At 32.6% G+C, this 18,005-nt stretch overlaps 1 protein-coding gene across 1 annotated transcript; it reads right to left on the bottom strand.

Moving 5' to 3' along the window:
• Window positions 1-216: 216 nt before the first annotated feature.
• Window positions 217-16,281, bottom strand: LOC108751463 (cadherin-23). The gene is made up of 25 exons (XM_018491683.1): window positions 16,073-16,281; window positions 12,045-12,307; window positions 11,035-11,186; window positions 9,779-10,159; window positions 9,168-9,297; window positions 7,988-8,355; window positions 7,712-7,850; window positions 7,320-7,575; window positions 6,854-7,128; window positions 6,457-6,782; window positions 5,956-6,267; window positions 5,624-5,897; window positions 5,195-5,495; window positions 4,779-4,974; window positions 4,428-4,585; window positions 4,110-4,291; window positions 3,719-3,942; window positions 3,439-3,627; window positions 3,032-3,325; window positions 2,705-2,944; window positions 2,331-2,516; window positions 2,016-2,152; window positions 1,302-1,693; window positions 739-1,003; window positions 217-482 (listed from the first exon to the last, which is right to left on the bottom strand). Exons 2-25 carry the CDS (start codon window positions 12,241-12,243, stop codon window positions 371-373), a joined length of 5,688 nt encoding a protein of 1,895 aa, XP_018347185.1. The 5' UTR covers window positions 12,244-12,307; window positions 16,073-16,281; the 3' UTR covers window positions 217-370.
• Window positions 16,282-18,005: the final 1,724 nt, after the last annotated feature.

Here is an 18,005-nt window from a genome sequence, read left to right as displayed (position 1 = left end):
TGTCTATAAAAAATACAAAGGTGTACAAAAATTTTTTGTACGATAAATCGTTGTGCAAGTAGTTAACATTGACTAATATTATAAATTATAAATCGTTCAAAATACTCAGCACTCATAATATAAAATATCTTAGTTGTGTCAACACATACATATCAATTTATTCATAAAAGGCATATCATGAATTAAATATACATATTACAATAAATAATTTGCGGAAATATTGTATTTAAAATTACAACAATCGATGACGAGTCGTTCTATTTTTATGCAACGTTATTATTTACAAAGTAATCCTTGGTTTTATTCTATATCTAAAGAATAATCAGTGGCATAGCATGAATCACGTGTGATCTCAAAACTTATTGATTTGCTATAATTCTGTTGTTTCGATTTTTTTTCCTAAGGGATTGACGATTGTATTTTGTCCTGAGTAAATCGGTGAATTTCTGTCAAAATTATTTTGAATATTGATACTCTCCACGCTGTAATAGTAAAAAAATATATATATGTAGATTATATGTCATGCATTTTGTACACATTAGACATAATGATATCGTATTGTAAATTTAAAATATTTGAAATTTAAAATACAATATTGACGAGTAGAATTTTTTTTCCATAATGTATATAAAAAAAAAATAAAAAAATTTAATCTTTGTAATCATGTCATTAATATGTCCAATTACATTTGTTTTAATCTGAAATAAGTGGTAATATATTACAAAAGTAGCTTCATACCTAGAAATAGTTGAAATTCTTGGTTCTATGTAATATGGTTTATCCTCAGATCTTTGGTTTGTATTAGCTTCATTCATCATCTCTTCGTTATTCAGCGCATTCTCATCGAGAGAATCTCTTTCAGACGTATGGCTGAACGACTCGTCGTTCTTGAACCACTCGTTTTCATAAGCGTGCATCCATATAGGATTCGATCCTTCGACGCTGTGTTTGTTAGTATTTGGGACGCGTCCAGGACTTCTGATAAATTCCGAGTCTGATGCACCTTTGGAATTAATAGTAAATTAAACTGATTTTATTAAAATATTGGAAACAATGTTGTGATAACAGTTATTAAAATTATTTCCTTGCCAAAAATATTTATAATTACTGAAAGTGTGTTTTTTAATAAATTCTAAATTTCATAAATTCTAGAACTTTTGATGGAAGAAAAATCGTTATCAATTATATTAAAATTCTAAGAGTAAAGCATTAACTTCTAATGAGTGGACAGTAGCCAAAGAAAGAGAAAGGAGTTGAAGAGAACTGGTAAACATAGTTATAATATTTGCATTTCAAGTTACCGAATGGAGATGCGTTCGCCGCTTTCAATTGTCTTCGAAAAGAAGCCCTTTGAGACAAACATAAAGCGACACACAGAATCAGTAGAGCTCCTAGAAATAGGGTCAACGTGAGAAGCCAGAAAGTCGTTCCAGCTTGTTCATACTGTATAATCGGTTCGGACTTTGCTGGTTGCGTATCGAGGACGTTGAACTCCTTGAATAGATTGTCGAGTTTCTCGATGTTCCTATCGACTAACTCGAGAACCTCGGATACTTCGAGAATCGAATTGTCCTGACGATTTACAAGGTGCAAATATAAATCCGTTTTCGTTCTATCTACGGAACCATCTTGATTTTCATGCACTTTATATTCATCAACGTTAATTATAGCGCTAGTGACGTTACCCAGAATTCTGTGAATGGAGAATTTAGATGTTAGCTAAAATATTTTTAGATCTTACTTGAAATGGGAAAAGATGTCTTTGAACTCTCTACAAAATTTGAAGAATTTAAATTTGAAACATAATCAGAAATATTTTACTCTGTCATACTTTTTTTTGCATAAGATCTATATACAATATTACAATAGTACAATATCATTATAAACTATTAATTTTCTTTGAAATTATCTATTTTCTAAATAATTTTTCATCTAATATTTTTCTATTTTAATGAAAATTTATCATTTTTAATTGTATGTATTAGGATGACGCGTGCAAAATATGTTACACTTACTCTCGGAAAGTCTCAATTCGACTTCTAACTTCTGTCGGATGTTGACGAAGAACAAAACGAACCCTTTGATCCTCCCTTAATAAATAGATAAAAACCCTCGCAGTATCTTGCAAGCCATATGTATCGTTAACGAGTACCTGTATTTATACAATATTGTATACAAATAACATTTTACTTAGTTTATTGTTTTATATTAAATAAAATAAAATATAAAATTATAATAGAAAAGATTGAAAGTGCGGCATTCTATATTTGTTTATACAAGAATGTGTATCGATTTTATCAAAATGATTTATATTATTAAAATAAATATACCATAAAATCAAAGTATCCCTTCATTCCTCGTTGAGGATCAAAATTCAGGCTCACTGCTCCATCGTCTTTATTTACTAGAAAAGGTTGCATTTGCATATCTTCGAAGCCTTCAGTTAGCGTCATGTGAATTTTGCCTACTTGATAATAACTGAGTATGGCATTGTTGCCAGCGTCCGCATCAATTGCCTGTAACATACATTCACATAAATGCATTTAAATGCATTTACAAAATATTTAACTTAATCAATTATAAATGAATACTAATTAATACTATCAATAATTAATACTATCAAAGTTAAATTAAATAATAATTAATACAATATTAAATTAAAATTAAATACTAATTAATACTATCTTTTAGAGCATATAGCTACCTTTACATGCATAAATTGCGTGCCAAAGTCGGCTTCAGTAGTAACGCCTCCCGTAAAAACATCTTTAATAAATTGCGGTGCGTTGTCATTAATGTCATCAACTTTTACGATAACTTGTAGCAGAGTAGCATCAGTTTTATCGAATGTTGTTTGATTTTCCGGCATGGTTTTGCAATCCTCCGTCGCTTTAATAAGCAATACGTGTTCTTCTTGCTGTTCTCTGTCCAGCAATTTAGCAGTCTGAGCAATAAATAAATCAATTCTTCTCCAGTCATCAAGAAATGAAAAATACGAAAAATAAGAAAAAAAATTTAATAAGTGACTTACGCCAAGTTCGTGTTTATAAATATCCAAAACGAACAATCCACCGTTGTTTCCGCCAACTATGAAATAACAGACTTGAGTAGGAGGATCATCCAACTCGTCAACGTCATCATTATCAAATGTTTCTGGGAGTAACACCATCTCTGATCCTGGCGGTTGTTCCTCCGTGAAATCAACATTAAAAACGCTCACTGAAAATTGCGGCTCGAAATCGTTGATGTTCCGCACGTAAATAATTAAATCGAGATCTGAACTTAAAGGCGTCGGGGTACCCAAATCGTATGCTTCGACACGTATCTATGTTAATTTTATTTGAAAAAAATTTATAAAATAATTAACAGGAAATAAAAACAATTTAAATTTCACAAATAAATACAATTTAAATTTCACAATTATATGCGTTTGCATACCTCATATAATTTTTGAGTCTCTCTGTCGAGCGGTAATTTTAAGGATATTACGCCGGTTTTCTCATCGATACGAAAAGTCTTCCAGTGGCCCGCGAGGTCCTGTTTTAAACGATAATGCACATCGCCATTTAATCCCGTATCGGCATCTTTCGCTTCAATTTGAATAATCGGACTTCCCATTGTTATATTCTGAAATATTCGTTTTGTTACGTTACATTATTAACGTCGTTTCGTGTACATTAGAAATACAGCATTATGCAAATTAGTCAGAAACACGAACCTCTGGAACGCGGATGGTGGTGTTGTGCTGAGGACTGATGAATAAAGGAGGATTATCGTTGTAATCCGTGACGCAAATTTTTAAAATTCCTTTGTCCTTATTGGATGGTGTTCCCAGATCGCGTGTTTCGACATTTAATGTGTAATTTCCGAATTTTCCTCTTAATGATTGGGTAGCTTTTATTTTTGCCGTCCAATGGTCGGTTTGTTCCAATAGAAATAAACCTGTTGACCAAAATTTCATTCAAAACTAATTATATTTAATATTTAAGAAAATATATTAATTGTAGCAGAATTTCATAAATTTCATAATATATACTTAATTGCACATTATTATGTATTGCTGATATCGAATATTATATTTAGGTAATATTTAAAAGTTAATTGCGCACCTAATTCATTGCCGGAAGTGATTCTAATTACAACGCGTCCATTCGGCGTAGTCGGGTCATCAACGTCCTTCACTTTTATAACATAAATTAAGTCTCGTATATCGTGAAATTCAGATATTGAGATGCAGTCTTGAGGTATATCCATTTTTGGAGCATTGTCATTCACATCAATGACTGTAACTCTAAAACAATATGCTTTGTTTTACAATGATACTGTCCAAGTGACTTACAGTTCAAAATTAAATTAGAATTAAATTAGAATTATATTTTTTATTAATAAGAGCCAAGAAATTGTATTTTGAAATTTCGTGAACATACTGGATTTGCTTAAATGCGTTTCGAGACTCTCCCGCGGTATAACCAAATTGGTAATTATCCCACGCTTCTATGACCAAAACATAACTGTGTCTGATCTCCCAATCGAGAACATCAGCTACTGTCAGTGATCCCGTTTCTGAGTGAATAGCGAAAGTCCCCTGTTTAAAATAATAATTATAAATTAATAAATTAATAAAATAACAATTATATAATTATTATATTACATTGTTTTGGAAGAACAATAAAATTAAATACAATATTACTAAACTGCGCTGCAAAGCAAATATAGAATTATAAAAAATGTCTATGTTTGTGTATTATTATAAAATTTTGTTGTTATGTTTCCTATACCTGAGATGATATTCTGTCTAAGAGATAAGTGATTTTTCCATAATCTCCACTATCAGAATCTGCCGCCTGTATTACAGCAATTTCTGTGCCAATTTTTGAATTCTCCATGACAGTTACATTACTAATGTTCGAAACAAAATACGGATTATTATCGTTTTCGTCCAAGACTTGAACATATACTTCTGATAAACTCGATCTAAAATTGAATATAATTTAACATCTTAACATTTCAATATAAAAAAAAATGCTAAAACGTTATTATTTATTTTATATTGACAAATTAATTAGTTATAAATTTTTGTTTGTTTTTAAAATTAAATCTAATATAACGAGATGAAAAGGGAATTGTCCAGAGAAATTAATGCAAATCCATTTACGTAACATAATAAATTAAATTTAAATAGCATCATTCTTACCGAGGTGGAACTCCAGAATCTGTGGCTTTGACAGTTAAGTTTAGCCACGAGTACATTTCCCTGTCGATTTTGTTAGCGACGACCATTTCTCCAGTTTCATGATCTAAATGCACGAGGTCAGTGATCTCTCTGGGGCCTTGTAAAGAATATGTAATACTACGATTTTTATCGGCATCATCGGCAACAATATTCACGATATTAACTCCATTTTTACTATTTTCCGTAACAGAACGTCTGTAAAATGGTCTCCGGAATTTAGGATTATTATCGTTTTCATCCTCGATAATTATACTCAATGTGGCTGCAAAATTTTTGTATTATGTGTTTTAATAAAGTATCTTCGCGACATAAAAAGTTTCAAAAACATTTTAAAAATTTTGCAAAAAAGGTTGGAAGTAAGATCTTGTCATGTACAAAAGTAAAACTAACCGGATGCAGTTTGCAAGCCTCTTACTGCGGCCAAATCCTCGACTACAAGTCCTAGTCTGATGGTTTCCACTCTTTCCCTGTCTAACAGCTTCACTATACGTAGCAAGCCATCTAATGCATTTAACTCTAGCGCTGCTAGATAGTCATACTCTTGCACTTTGATTAAAGTACCCTCCTCATTTCGTGCTTCCGATGAATTGGGATCTACGCGATAACGCAGAATCGGAGCTACATCCGGATCCTGCGCCACTATGCGATGAACGTAAGCACCGACCTAAAGTCATTTTTTTAATTGTAGAATTGAGAAATCCGCAGAGCGTCTGATAACATACCTGAGTGTTTTCTCTGATAGTGACAGTCCCAGGATCGATAAAAACTGGCGGTTTATTATTGACGTCTAGGATTGTGATATTCACGAGAACTTCGGCCGTCTGTTGAATTTCCGTACCGCTGTCGATGGCGATAACGTTCAAGTTATATCTCGTGGTTTTCGGCGACGTAAGATCCGGATCTAAGTTGGAGCCCGGCGCCACTCGGATCACGCCTGTCTCGGGGCTAATTACGAACTTGTCTCCGGCTCCGCTCTGAATTCGGTAAACTAACTTGTTATTCGGCGAAGATAGATCTTTGTCCCATGCTTTTACCTGTACAAATAATTCTTCATTTATCGTTTATCAGCAATTACACCTAATTATTTTATCTTTTCATTTTTATCATCTTTTATTTATCTTTTTCTTATTCCTCTTACTTTTTTGTACAATTAAAAAATTTGGACTTACAACTTTACGACGGCTTATACGTAAAGTATATAATATTATGTCATAATTACGTACTTGTACAATATTCGTGCCACCTGGCGAGTCCTCAGGAATATTTCTCTTATACAAGGTTCTTTCGAAAACCGGAGCATTATCATTAACGTCCCTCAAGTAAATCATTAGAGGAACGTCAGAAATCAAACTTGGTGTGCCCATATCTCTGGCTCTCACTGTCAATCTTAATTGACGTATAACCATTTCTTTGTGTCCTTGATTGATGGGCAGAGCTTCGTAATCCAGGGGACGGGTGGGTGTAACAATGCCGCGTTTTGGATCGATAGTAAAATTTCGAGAAAATTCACTTGATACCAGAGCGTAGACTATCTCACTGTTTCGCGTCCCTGTGTACATATATAAACATGACACGTCATAGATAGAGATAATTTTATTTATTTGTTAAACGTTGCCTGACCGTTCAAATCGTTATCGGACGCTTCGACGATCAAAGGCGATTCAAAGTGATCTTCATTCTCCAACAGCACCGCCTCGTATTTATTTTGCAGAAATATAGGAGCGTTGTCGTTAACATCGTCAATATTAATTATCAATTGCGCAGCGTTGCGATTCCCTTTTCCAAGATTATCTCGCGCCTCGACGGTGAGATAATGCCGAGCGACTAATTCTCGATCAAAACTGGACCCGGGATGTTTGACCGTTATTACGCCGGTGAGAGGATCCATCGTCAATCTACGAAATTAGATTTAATCTATAGCATACTTTCATTATTTTATTAATAATTTATCGATATTAGAATGTCCTTAATTATATTGAAAAAGTCTCCTCTTCTTTTTAATATAATATTGTTATTGATTCATAAATATAGAAATCTATATATAAAATTATGATATAATTATGTGAGTCTTAATTTATTATCTTACGCATGTGCAATGCTACCGCCTAAAGTTGTATATCGTATTCCATGCGTTCCAAGATTATCGCTGTCTGCGTCTAAAGCCTGTACCCGAGCCACAGTTGTCCCCTCGACACAATTTTCTGGTATCGACACCTCGTAGATATCTTTCGTAAATTCGGGATAATTATCATTTTGATCCTTTATAAAGACCGTAACTGATACCGCGCTAGACTTCGGCGAAACTGGCGTGATTTCTTTCGCAACGAGAGTGAAGTTTACCACTGCAAGAAAAATACATAAGTTTTGTACATGTAAGTGACACGATACAGACAAGACAAATGTATAACGTTCATTTTAACATTAATTTGATTGATAGTTCATTTAATTATAACGAAGAAGAATGTACAACCACTTTACCAGATATTTTTTCAAAATCGAGTTTACTCGAATCCTTAACGCGTATTAAAAACGGTGCCTCATTGATCCCGTGAAACGGTGTTACATCAAACATCCCACCATCGCCTTCAATGAATATTCGAAATGTGCCGTTGGAACCCTGAAAAAAAATTTACTATATTTATAAAAATTGTTTTCAAAATTTAAAAAAAATCATTTTATAAAAAAGTAGCACTTTTTAAATATTAATTTTTCCAAATGTTAAAATTTTATTTAAAAATAATTTTTCTCACTTACTAGATCATGATCAAATACTTCTGGTACAGCACCGCCAATGAAATTAACTGGCGTATTTTCCGGCGCGTTCTCATTTATTTCGGCACGGTACAACATACTTCTAAATGTCGGCGTTTCGTCATTTACATCGGTAAGAATAATGGTCACCTCGGTACTAACAGACGGCGATGGAATAATTTTCGATACTTCCTTCACCGTAATTTCTAGAATAAAAGTGCCATCACTATTCTCCTCAGCCTCTCTATCCAATTGCGCTCTTGTAAATACGAGGCCAGAAGTCGCATCAATATCGAACAAATATCTCGGTCCCTTCGTGATGCTATAAGTCACTTTATTGTTTATCCCCTTATCACCATCCACAGCACGAACTGCAACAAGATTTATTATTATATCATACATTAGAACCACAAAGTCTTATATACAGAATATCCCACAATCACACTAAAAATATCGAGATGACAATAATTTTTGAAAACGATTGACGTTCAATAAAACGCAAAAAAATTTGTTTCCGTTTTAAACAAAAAATATTTATATATAAGAAACATTTATTATTTTTTAAACACTTTATATCCTAAAAACAATAACGTGATTTTAATAAAAGAATAAGATTAAGTAATAAAAAAAGCTCTAGAAAAATATAATTATTTGACTTCATCATTCTCTTTTTTCTCGATGTACGATCACAGCTTCTCGATGCTTTAGCTATCTAACGCCTGAGGATATTTATATTATCCTAGTTTTAAAGAACAGTAATAAAGGAACAACGGATCATAGCTTTTCGCGTACTTTTCTTGCGTTATTCTTCCGCCATAATAGAGTGAAGAGCGAATCACGTGTGATTATTAGAGCGAGATATGATTAGATTTGATTTGTAATTGTTGTTTGAAGATAGAAGTTGCGTACGTGTATATACGTGTGTACGCATGCATATTGTTGCGTGCGCCTGCGTCAAAGTATGTCAAAATTAAATTCTAAATTAATTAGCTGAAAAAATTGCCCATTACAATATCTTAGTTAATTTCTTGTCTTAATTAAGCAGCATTATCTACAATATTATAAATGAACTTTGTTATTTATTCATTTATTCTGGTATATCATGTTGAGTTATATTTAAAATTAAGTCCCGCAAATTGTAGAAATAATTTTGAACTTCGTTTTATTGCGAAATAATGCTGACCTTGCAAAACGGATGTGCCAATCCTGACATTTTCGCTGATTCTTGCGACAGGCGTCATGGCTATGAATTCCGGCGGCTGGTCTTCCACATCCTGTACTTTGATCAAAATTGCTGTTGTTCCCGTATTTACCTGGAAGGGAAGAATAATTAAGTATTCTATCTCGAATAATTAAGTACAAGTAAACTCTACCCACAGGAAGTTGCCTTAAAGAAATGGCTATAATGAATAACTGTACCGATGCTTATGTAGATGATTATCTTCTGGCATTGTTCACCCTTCACTGCGCATAACTTTATAGGGAAAAGTCATTGAACTATTCAGTAACAATGGATCGTACGGGTTTTTATCTACGTAATGTTCGCGCATATCGCATTTTGTTAAATAGTACCCTTATAACTTTTAAAACTTTTAGAAAGCACGCACCTTATTTAAGTATATATATATATATATACTATATATACGAATTAATAATGTATAGCAGAATAGTCAAGTCATAAAAATAAATTCGCGTTAATTTTTCCTATTATTCATGATACTTGAACGAAATAAATAAATTTGATAAAATTTAATAAATTATATAATGAAAAATGATAACACTTAAATAAAATACCTTTTCATTTATTGCACGATCTACAGCCAAGATCCGCAGTTGATACAAATACTTTCGTTCGTAATCCAAAGAACCCACTAAACGTATGACGCCCTTGCCATTGACGGTCGATATGCTGAAAACGTTGTTATCGCCGTCCAATTCCTGAAGGTAATACACCACTTGGCCATGAGCACCCAAATCGGCGTCGGTAGCTTCCACCGTTGTTAAAATACCTGGGCGTGAATCCTCCCGAAGAGTTAACGAGGTAGGATGTGGACGGAAAATTGGTACATTGTCGTTAATGTCCTCGACCAGAAGCAGCAGACTTTGCGTGATAAAATTTCCCTCCCCCAATCTTCCATCCGTCAATGTTAACACGAGTGCATATTCATCTCTTGTCTGATAAAACACAAATAAAATTAAATTAAGTTTGCTTTAGACGATTTATAATTTGTGTCAGAATTTAAGGTAAGAATTCTATTTATAATTTTATATTTTTAATTTTTGTCGTTTAATAAAAAATATATAAAAAATATTTAAAGAATTAAAATATGTATGTACATAAAATTTATATTAAAATACATAAATATGCCAAAACTCACACATATAAAATTATATAGAATTCTATTCTGAAACATGAATAGAATTCGATAGTAAACTCGATTGTTTAAAGTGGATTAATATATTTGAAAGATATAAATTGCTTGAAATATCGAGATAGATGAAGATCAGAATGCAAGAGATAAAATATTAAATTTGAATAAAGTAAATTGATATAAGTTTTTTTAAAATTGTTGCATCTCATGCGATGACTATCATTATGATTCAAATACGAGCATCATCGACGATAGAAAGTTAACAACAAACGTATTATTTTACGCGTGCACTGACGCTACAAATAATATCTTTACGAAGTGGATCCTCATAAAGATGATGAGTAAATTACGTTTGTCTCCGCTGATACTTAAATTTCTCTTTAATGATTTGTTAGACTGTAATATTGAAGTCGTAATCCGAAGACAAGGTAAATCGCTCGTGCAAAACAGAAATAACAGTGAGACAACATAAGAATTATTGCGGTATCTCTTCCTGTCTTAACTTTGTTTCTGTAGTTATTTAATAGCTCTTACTTTGACGATTTATGACTATTATTAGACGAGCAATTGTTAAGATTTAATTTTTACTTCACGATATTTGATGTAAAATTAAAAAAATATTTTTTAGTAACTTTCTCACAATCTTAGTAACTTAAAAATTATTCAGAATGAGATTACCTCTCTGTCGAGTAACTTATTTAAGTAAATGTTAGCTTCATTAAGACCGAAATTTTCGACTTGAATCACGTCACTACCAGGCTGTTCTCGAACGCCAAATGTCAATATATCATTATCTGGATCGACACCTTTGAGCTTGTAAATTAAGCTACCTGTAAATAATATTTTTATATATTTATAAGTTTTATTTATGTACAATAAAAAAGAAAAATATAATGGAAGAAAATAATGAGAAGTATTTTAGTAATTGCTATCTTTTTAAAACAATAGAAGATATCTAAGGATAAATTTTATAACTCTTCCCCCCTTAGATATTATCTAAATACACATATTTATAAGAAGAAAGAATCGAGAGCGAAAAGACGAATCATAAAGAAACGCATTAATTTTCGTAAATTGATTCGCATGATAAAAACAAAACGGCAATGATTTGTACAATGGTGCTTGAAAATCGGCATATTAACTAGTAATAAGTTTTATGATCCGTAACCAACCAGCACAAGTATGCATAGAAGGTGCTCTCGTGTTTTTTCACTGGATTAATCGATCATAAATTTCCATTTGACTGTTTGCTTAGTAAAAACTGTAGTCATATATTAAAGCTTGTTTATTACTCATATAAAAATTTATATTCGACTAATGTCCACTCTTTAAGGGGATATCCTAAAATGGCAGAAATATCGATATTATTGGTTAGAAAGTATTCTGAATAGGCTGTACAGATTGCAAAATTCATTTACACAATTAAAATACGAAAAAAGGTGCGAGACGGTTTAAGAAAATGTCAAAAAATTGTCTTATTAAAAATTTAATGGTCATACTAAATGTAATTTTCGGTTTTCTCGTTAAATCAACCGTCTTGAATCTTTTTTTGTACGTATTTTAATTGTGTGAAAGGATTTTGCAACTGTACAGTCGATTTAGAGTACTTTCTAACTTGTAATATCAGTAATTCTATCACTTAAGATCTCCTTAAAAGAATAGTTTAATAATGTATTTATTATTCTTACCAATCGGAGTCTCGGACTCTTCCTTTAATCTAAGGACAATTTCTGTTTGTCCGTCTATGAGAAATCTAGGCGGATTGTTTCTAGCTGAACAATACGTTAACAAATAACCAAATATAAAGTACAATTCTATTTTAAACCGGCTTCTTTTACATGATCGCAATAACCAGGAAGACGATCTCGTTTGCTTATCCGACGTCATCTTGATCGAACGATATTTATAATCGACATATTCCTGCTCGTAGAATCTTTCACTTCTTAGTATTCTGAAATTAAAACATAAACATTAATTTATCGTAAAAAAGATTGGTATAAATAAATAATAGATTATGTGAGTAAAAATATAAATAAAAGAAAAATATAAATATAAATATAATTTATAAGTAAATTCTGTATAGAGTTTAATACATTCTTAAAAGAATAATATATTGAACAATTAAATCATCGATGTAGATACACACACACATTTGGAAGATATCACATTACATATTTCTAGTACTTTAATCGCGTAATTTTTGTGTGTAATTTACAAACTTTATGCATTTTATTTGCACACACGTACGTAGTCTATTTACTTGCTGTATTTAGTTTGATAACTGGTATATTCACGCTGAGCGGTTGCTTTCTCCTCGTAAAACGTCGTCTTGATGCAATGTCAAGAGTATCTCACCGCGAACGATCACGGAGATTAAACTGGAGTGAAAGCTTACCGGAAGAAACGTTTTCTCACGGCTCTTAAATTGTACGGTACGCGATAATTAAAAGAATGCGTCTGCCGACAAAACCCGCTAGTATTCATTATGCAAGATATATTTCATTGCTCGATTCTTCTAGGATCTTACGAAGCGATGATATAATATAATCGCATTCTTGGAAAAGAAAGTGTGTTACGATTCAAAAAACGAGCTGCATCTCCATCAATAAAAGATATATGTTTCCAAAAACCATAAAATAAATTTAAATTGATGCATTTAAATAGATCAATTTTAAATGAGCTTAATTTTAATAAAATTTTAATGCAAAAAGTTCAGCAAAATAGTGTACAATTTAAAAAATTTAAAAATTACTGAAAATAACGATTTTCCATAAAGGTAAATTAATTTGAAATTGTTTAGGAAATTTATATAATTAAAAATATTCGATAGTTGACGCTGTTTAACAACACCTGGCACAGAGATACACGGAAGAAGCATTCATTGATCCGTGTTAGTGTATAAGAATTCTTCTTTAAGATTGTTTTGACACTTAAGGAACACTGAGTGGACACACCGAACGGTGCTCTTCTTGCCAACAGAGTGTATCGGCCACGCTCTTGACTTTTAAGACTCTGCTAAATAACAGGCTAGTGCGAAGCTTCTCGATGTGCGGATACCCGTGTATTCAAATGTGTACGATGTATACGTGCGCTATCTGATTTCCAGCGAATAAAGACTGTAGTTACACAGGAAACGAATATCTTCTTATTCCGATGAGTATTGATAAGAATTGTACCGGATAACATGATTTTCATTTACGATAATGTAAACCAGGCCTTTCCGGCTTCAAGCAATTTTTACGTTTATTTTCAAAATAATGACTCTGAAGCATTACATTGTGATTTCTATATACTTTTTTATTTATAGTGTACAATAAATAATAAACTAGTATAATATATATATATATATATTTATATACAATTTCCTTCAAATAAATCTCTAGAATATTATTCTACGTATTTTTGCTGCAAGGATTCTTTGCTGTTGAAAGTTATCAAATGCAATTAATTATAATGATTCATCTAATCTTTAATCTGTAATACTTGAATGTGTAAAGTTCGAATGCATAGCATGAAGAGGATTGCGTGACTAAAATTTTCTCCGGCTTCTTTACAACTTCACCTTCGCGCCTCGTGAAATTCTTCGATAAGATTGATCGATAGAACGCTTTAAATTCAGAATAATTTTATTCTCTTCGACAATCGTCGATTTTTACTTTCAACACAAGCTATTCGTACGGCAGCAGACCTCGTGAGCATTGACCGAAGAATAGAGCAACTTGTATATCTAAAGGAAGTTTCCTCTATGCATGCTGGTTGGAATAAAGGGGCAATAAGGTCATGTTTCCAATGGGGGGCTGTCCCGAGGTACGTGACGTCATTTCCTACACCTGCCATGCATGCTTCCGAATGATAACACCGTCCGGGATATTGACATACACCTATAATACTGTCTGTTGCCCGGCCAACCCTATACAGAATTTCCTTGCGTGACGGGCTCCCTCACACCATGAACATATGTGTAAAGGATCTTGGCGGGTGCGAACTCGCCGGTTGTCCGGTGGTATCAATACGTATTTTTTTCACGAGGCTATAAAATTAAGGTAGGATAATTAGAAGCAAAGAGAATAATAATTTTTCAAATAAATCGTAATAATCTCGCGTAAGCTTTTCACTTTTTTAATTTAAATGTTTTGATTCTAATTAAGAGAAAGTACATTATTTTAAACGAATTACTAAACTTTCCGTTATTTTAATTGACGTTACTTGCGTGAATCCAACAAATTAACTTCTCGAAAAATGTATAACGCAGAAATTGTTAGCCATTCGACAATTTTGTCAGAAAAAATTCGCCGAAGTTCCGAAGTTCCCTCTGTTGGTCTGCGGTTACATCTGGTGTTACGACAATAAACAGATGCTACTGTGCGAACGAAGTACATAAGCAAAATGAATTTCCTTTTCACTGTGGCACGATGAAATGTTACCCGTGGGAGTGAAATTAATGACGTCTTATCTCATCGTACGAATAATTATGATGAGATACAATGGCGTTGTCCGATTATTTAACGAAGAGATATAATTTCATAACACATCATAAGAGGATACATAAGTCGAGTTGAAGCGTGATTGCATTCTTGCGTCATGAACATTCGCGTTTAATGTAATTAATATGTCGTCATTAGGAAATTTGGGTCATTGCTAACAATTGCCGATCAGTATCCAGTGGTTAGCTTTGCTTCAACGTTTAATTTTAATTCCGTAATAAACGGAAGTCATGGCATATAAAAAAAAAGGAATCTCACACGCAGGAGAAATATGAAAATATATTTAAATATGTTACAAATAATATGTTAGTAAATTGAAATGCTATAAAATTTATTTCAATTTACATCTTTTTTTCATTCATTTCCTTAGAAGAAATACTTCCTTAAATTAATTTTTATTTAATTTACAAAAAATGTTGCCTTTATTTATCTAGAATCTGTCAATCAAAATTTTGTAATGGAAATCTAGTAGAAATCTATATTTCATTTTCGCCCTTTCGTGTTTCATTTAGTACAGACGACGTAGTTTAAACTTCAATTTCTACTTCAACCGCGAGAGAGAGAGAGAGAGAGAGAGAGAGAGAGAGAGAGAGACCTTCACTCTTTACTGAAGTTTGTTGAAAATTGATTGTAATAACAAGTATACGAAACGTTTTCCTTTAAGGATTGCAAGGCCAGTTATCAAAGAGTGGCTAACAATACCATTGATTCCATGAATTAAACTTTCAGTGGTGGTGTCAGATAAGCATTAATTGCACGTCAGATACGTGAGATTCCACATCGGCATAATTCGTACCAGGATGTCGACTGTGATGGACGTGCTGTCTGTCAACGTCACGTTTTAAAAGTTCCACGGAACTTTCTAAAAAATTGCGACCCGCTGCCTTTCCACGGCCAATCAAATCCGATAAAAAGGGACAATTTATTAAAATGTAAAAATGAAGTAGAAATGAAGAGATAATCATAGGTTTTATACCAAATCTTTTAATTCTGCAAATCGATCGATTAATTTACTCATAAAATTTTCGTCAGAAATATTAACAAGTTATAACGTGGTAATTTAAGAAATAAAATATTCTGTTGCTAATTATTATAAGATATTCAGTAGTTTTAACATATTCATTAATAATAAAAAATATAAAAATTTAAATGCATCGGAACAAAGGCTTAGATCAGTTTTATGATTGTGAGTACAAATATTATATTAGTGTTCGAAAGTATTTTGTACTCACCAGAATTTTTAACGATGTATAGTACAATGGCGGGAATAGATTTGTTTTGTATGTCTGATGAAAACAAATGTTTTTATTCACACAATTGTCTTATTGTAACTGCAGCTTTTAACACATTGTCGGTGCTAGCGTTAGCGTGATTGCAAAGCATGCAATATGTATTCATACGTCCAACTGTGCCAGTAAACTCTATTCAGGAATCAGATCAAATTGATCAACTTATTATCGCTTTTAAATTGTTTTTTAATTCTTTCCACATTACATTGTCGAATTGACGCAGTAATTTCTTTTCAGTTCATTATCCACTTAATAGATTGAGTAAACGTAATTGAATAATTGTACGTAACATACACGTAATGTGACAAGAATCCGACGAGTTTATTATTTAATTATCAAACTTACTGTCACTGTAATTAAAAATCTAAATTCTCCCTTTTCAATCGCTACGTTTAAAACTCACTCAAGTTTGTTTTCCGCAATTAATCGAAAACGAAAATTCGCACAATTTAATTCATTGAATAAAACTCTTTTTTTAAATTATAAATAGCACTTTTGTTCACTACTCCTAGATTTAATTGCAGGCAAGACTAAGTCGGAGTAAAATAAAAAACTCGAATTCTGATCACGATCGCGAGATTAAGGTGATGACAAACAAATTTGCGTAGAACCGTGTCATCGCCCGATCGGCCGTGAGCGCGGCGCTCACCTGTCCGAGTGAGCTTACGATAGTAAACTGAAGGTACGGACGAAGCCAGCGTGGTTCCCGTCGGGAGAGCGTAGATCGTTGCCTGGCATTCGTTCTGACGTGAGCACTGACCGTGCACAGAACACCACAAAACGTACGGTTGTTCCAAGTTAAATTCAGCCCATCGTGCTCCCCGAGGCGTGCACGAGGGGTCTTTCCCACTTCACAACCTCCGGTCACCTGTGCCACCTCACCGCTTGTAGGGGAAGATACTTATATTTTGTAGAGAATAGCGGGGCACCGCCGCTGATTGTTAATGGCAAAGAAACGGTAGCACGATTATTAACGCCATGGTATAATCTTCCATCATCAGATACAAACACAGTTCGAAGTCGAATGGTGTAGAATATAGAGATTTATTAAACTCTTAGAATACGTCTAACTTTGTAATGAAGAAACAAAGTTAGAGTTTTGTGAAATTCAAATTTGCGAAGAACAAAAATAATTGCATGTAGTATACTGCAAGAATATGTATCTAGGAATTATGTAGAAGAACAAAAGTTTTTAAGAAGAATACACAAGTTTTAAGAAGAATACAGAAAATGTCAGGAATATATATATATATATTCTGAAGTTTATAATTGTACTGAAGAAAATTGAATTGTACGTAGAAAATAAAAAATATAAAGAAAGAATTTTTATTTGTTAGTAATACATAATGTGTAAATAATATTTTACTTCTGACTAAAATATTATGTGAGGTATATTACGTATACATTAAGTCGTATAAATTCTATAAAGGCATGAAGAAACTGGTTTGTAAACTAGTTAATTTAGCATATCAGAGTTACAAAACTCTGCTTTATCCGCTAGTGATGCTATTAATACAAATATAGCGTTACGAATTAAAGTTGTGTAGCAGCTAAGTGCAATGCTTGAAACGCAGAAAAATTCAATGATCTACTGGGCTTAATGTCCGGATCATCGTGTACCTACTGTAAGTTAAGTTCGTTGAACCTGACTAACCGGCCAGGATAGTCACTTTCAACATCGAACCTCAGATGTCGCATGCTGTTTTCTTAAAACCTGAAACTGCAGTTATACAGAAGATAAACGTATTTGAAAAAGATTATTAAAACTTATTAAATTAATTATTTTGATTTTATCTTAAAGGGTCTTATTTTTTAGAAATCATCATTGATAAAAACATGTAATAAAAAATTCATAGATATATATTTTTTTAACTAG

This window comes from Trachymyrmex septentrionalis, unplaced genomic scaffold (genome assembly GCF_001594115.1).
Source record: "Trachymyrmex septentrionalis isolate Tsep2-gDNA-1 unplaced genomic scaffold, Tsep1.0 scaffold44, whole genome shotgun sequence".
NCBI lineage: Eukaryota > Metazoa > Arthropoda > Insecta > Hymenoptera > Formicidae > Trachymyrmex > Trachymyrmex septentrionalis.
The sequence above is the reverse complement of the archived record's forward strand: the minus strand, read 5'-3'. Positions and strand labels throughout refer to the sequence as shown.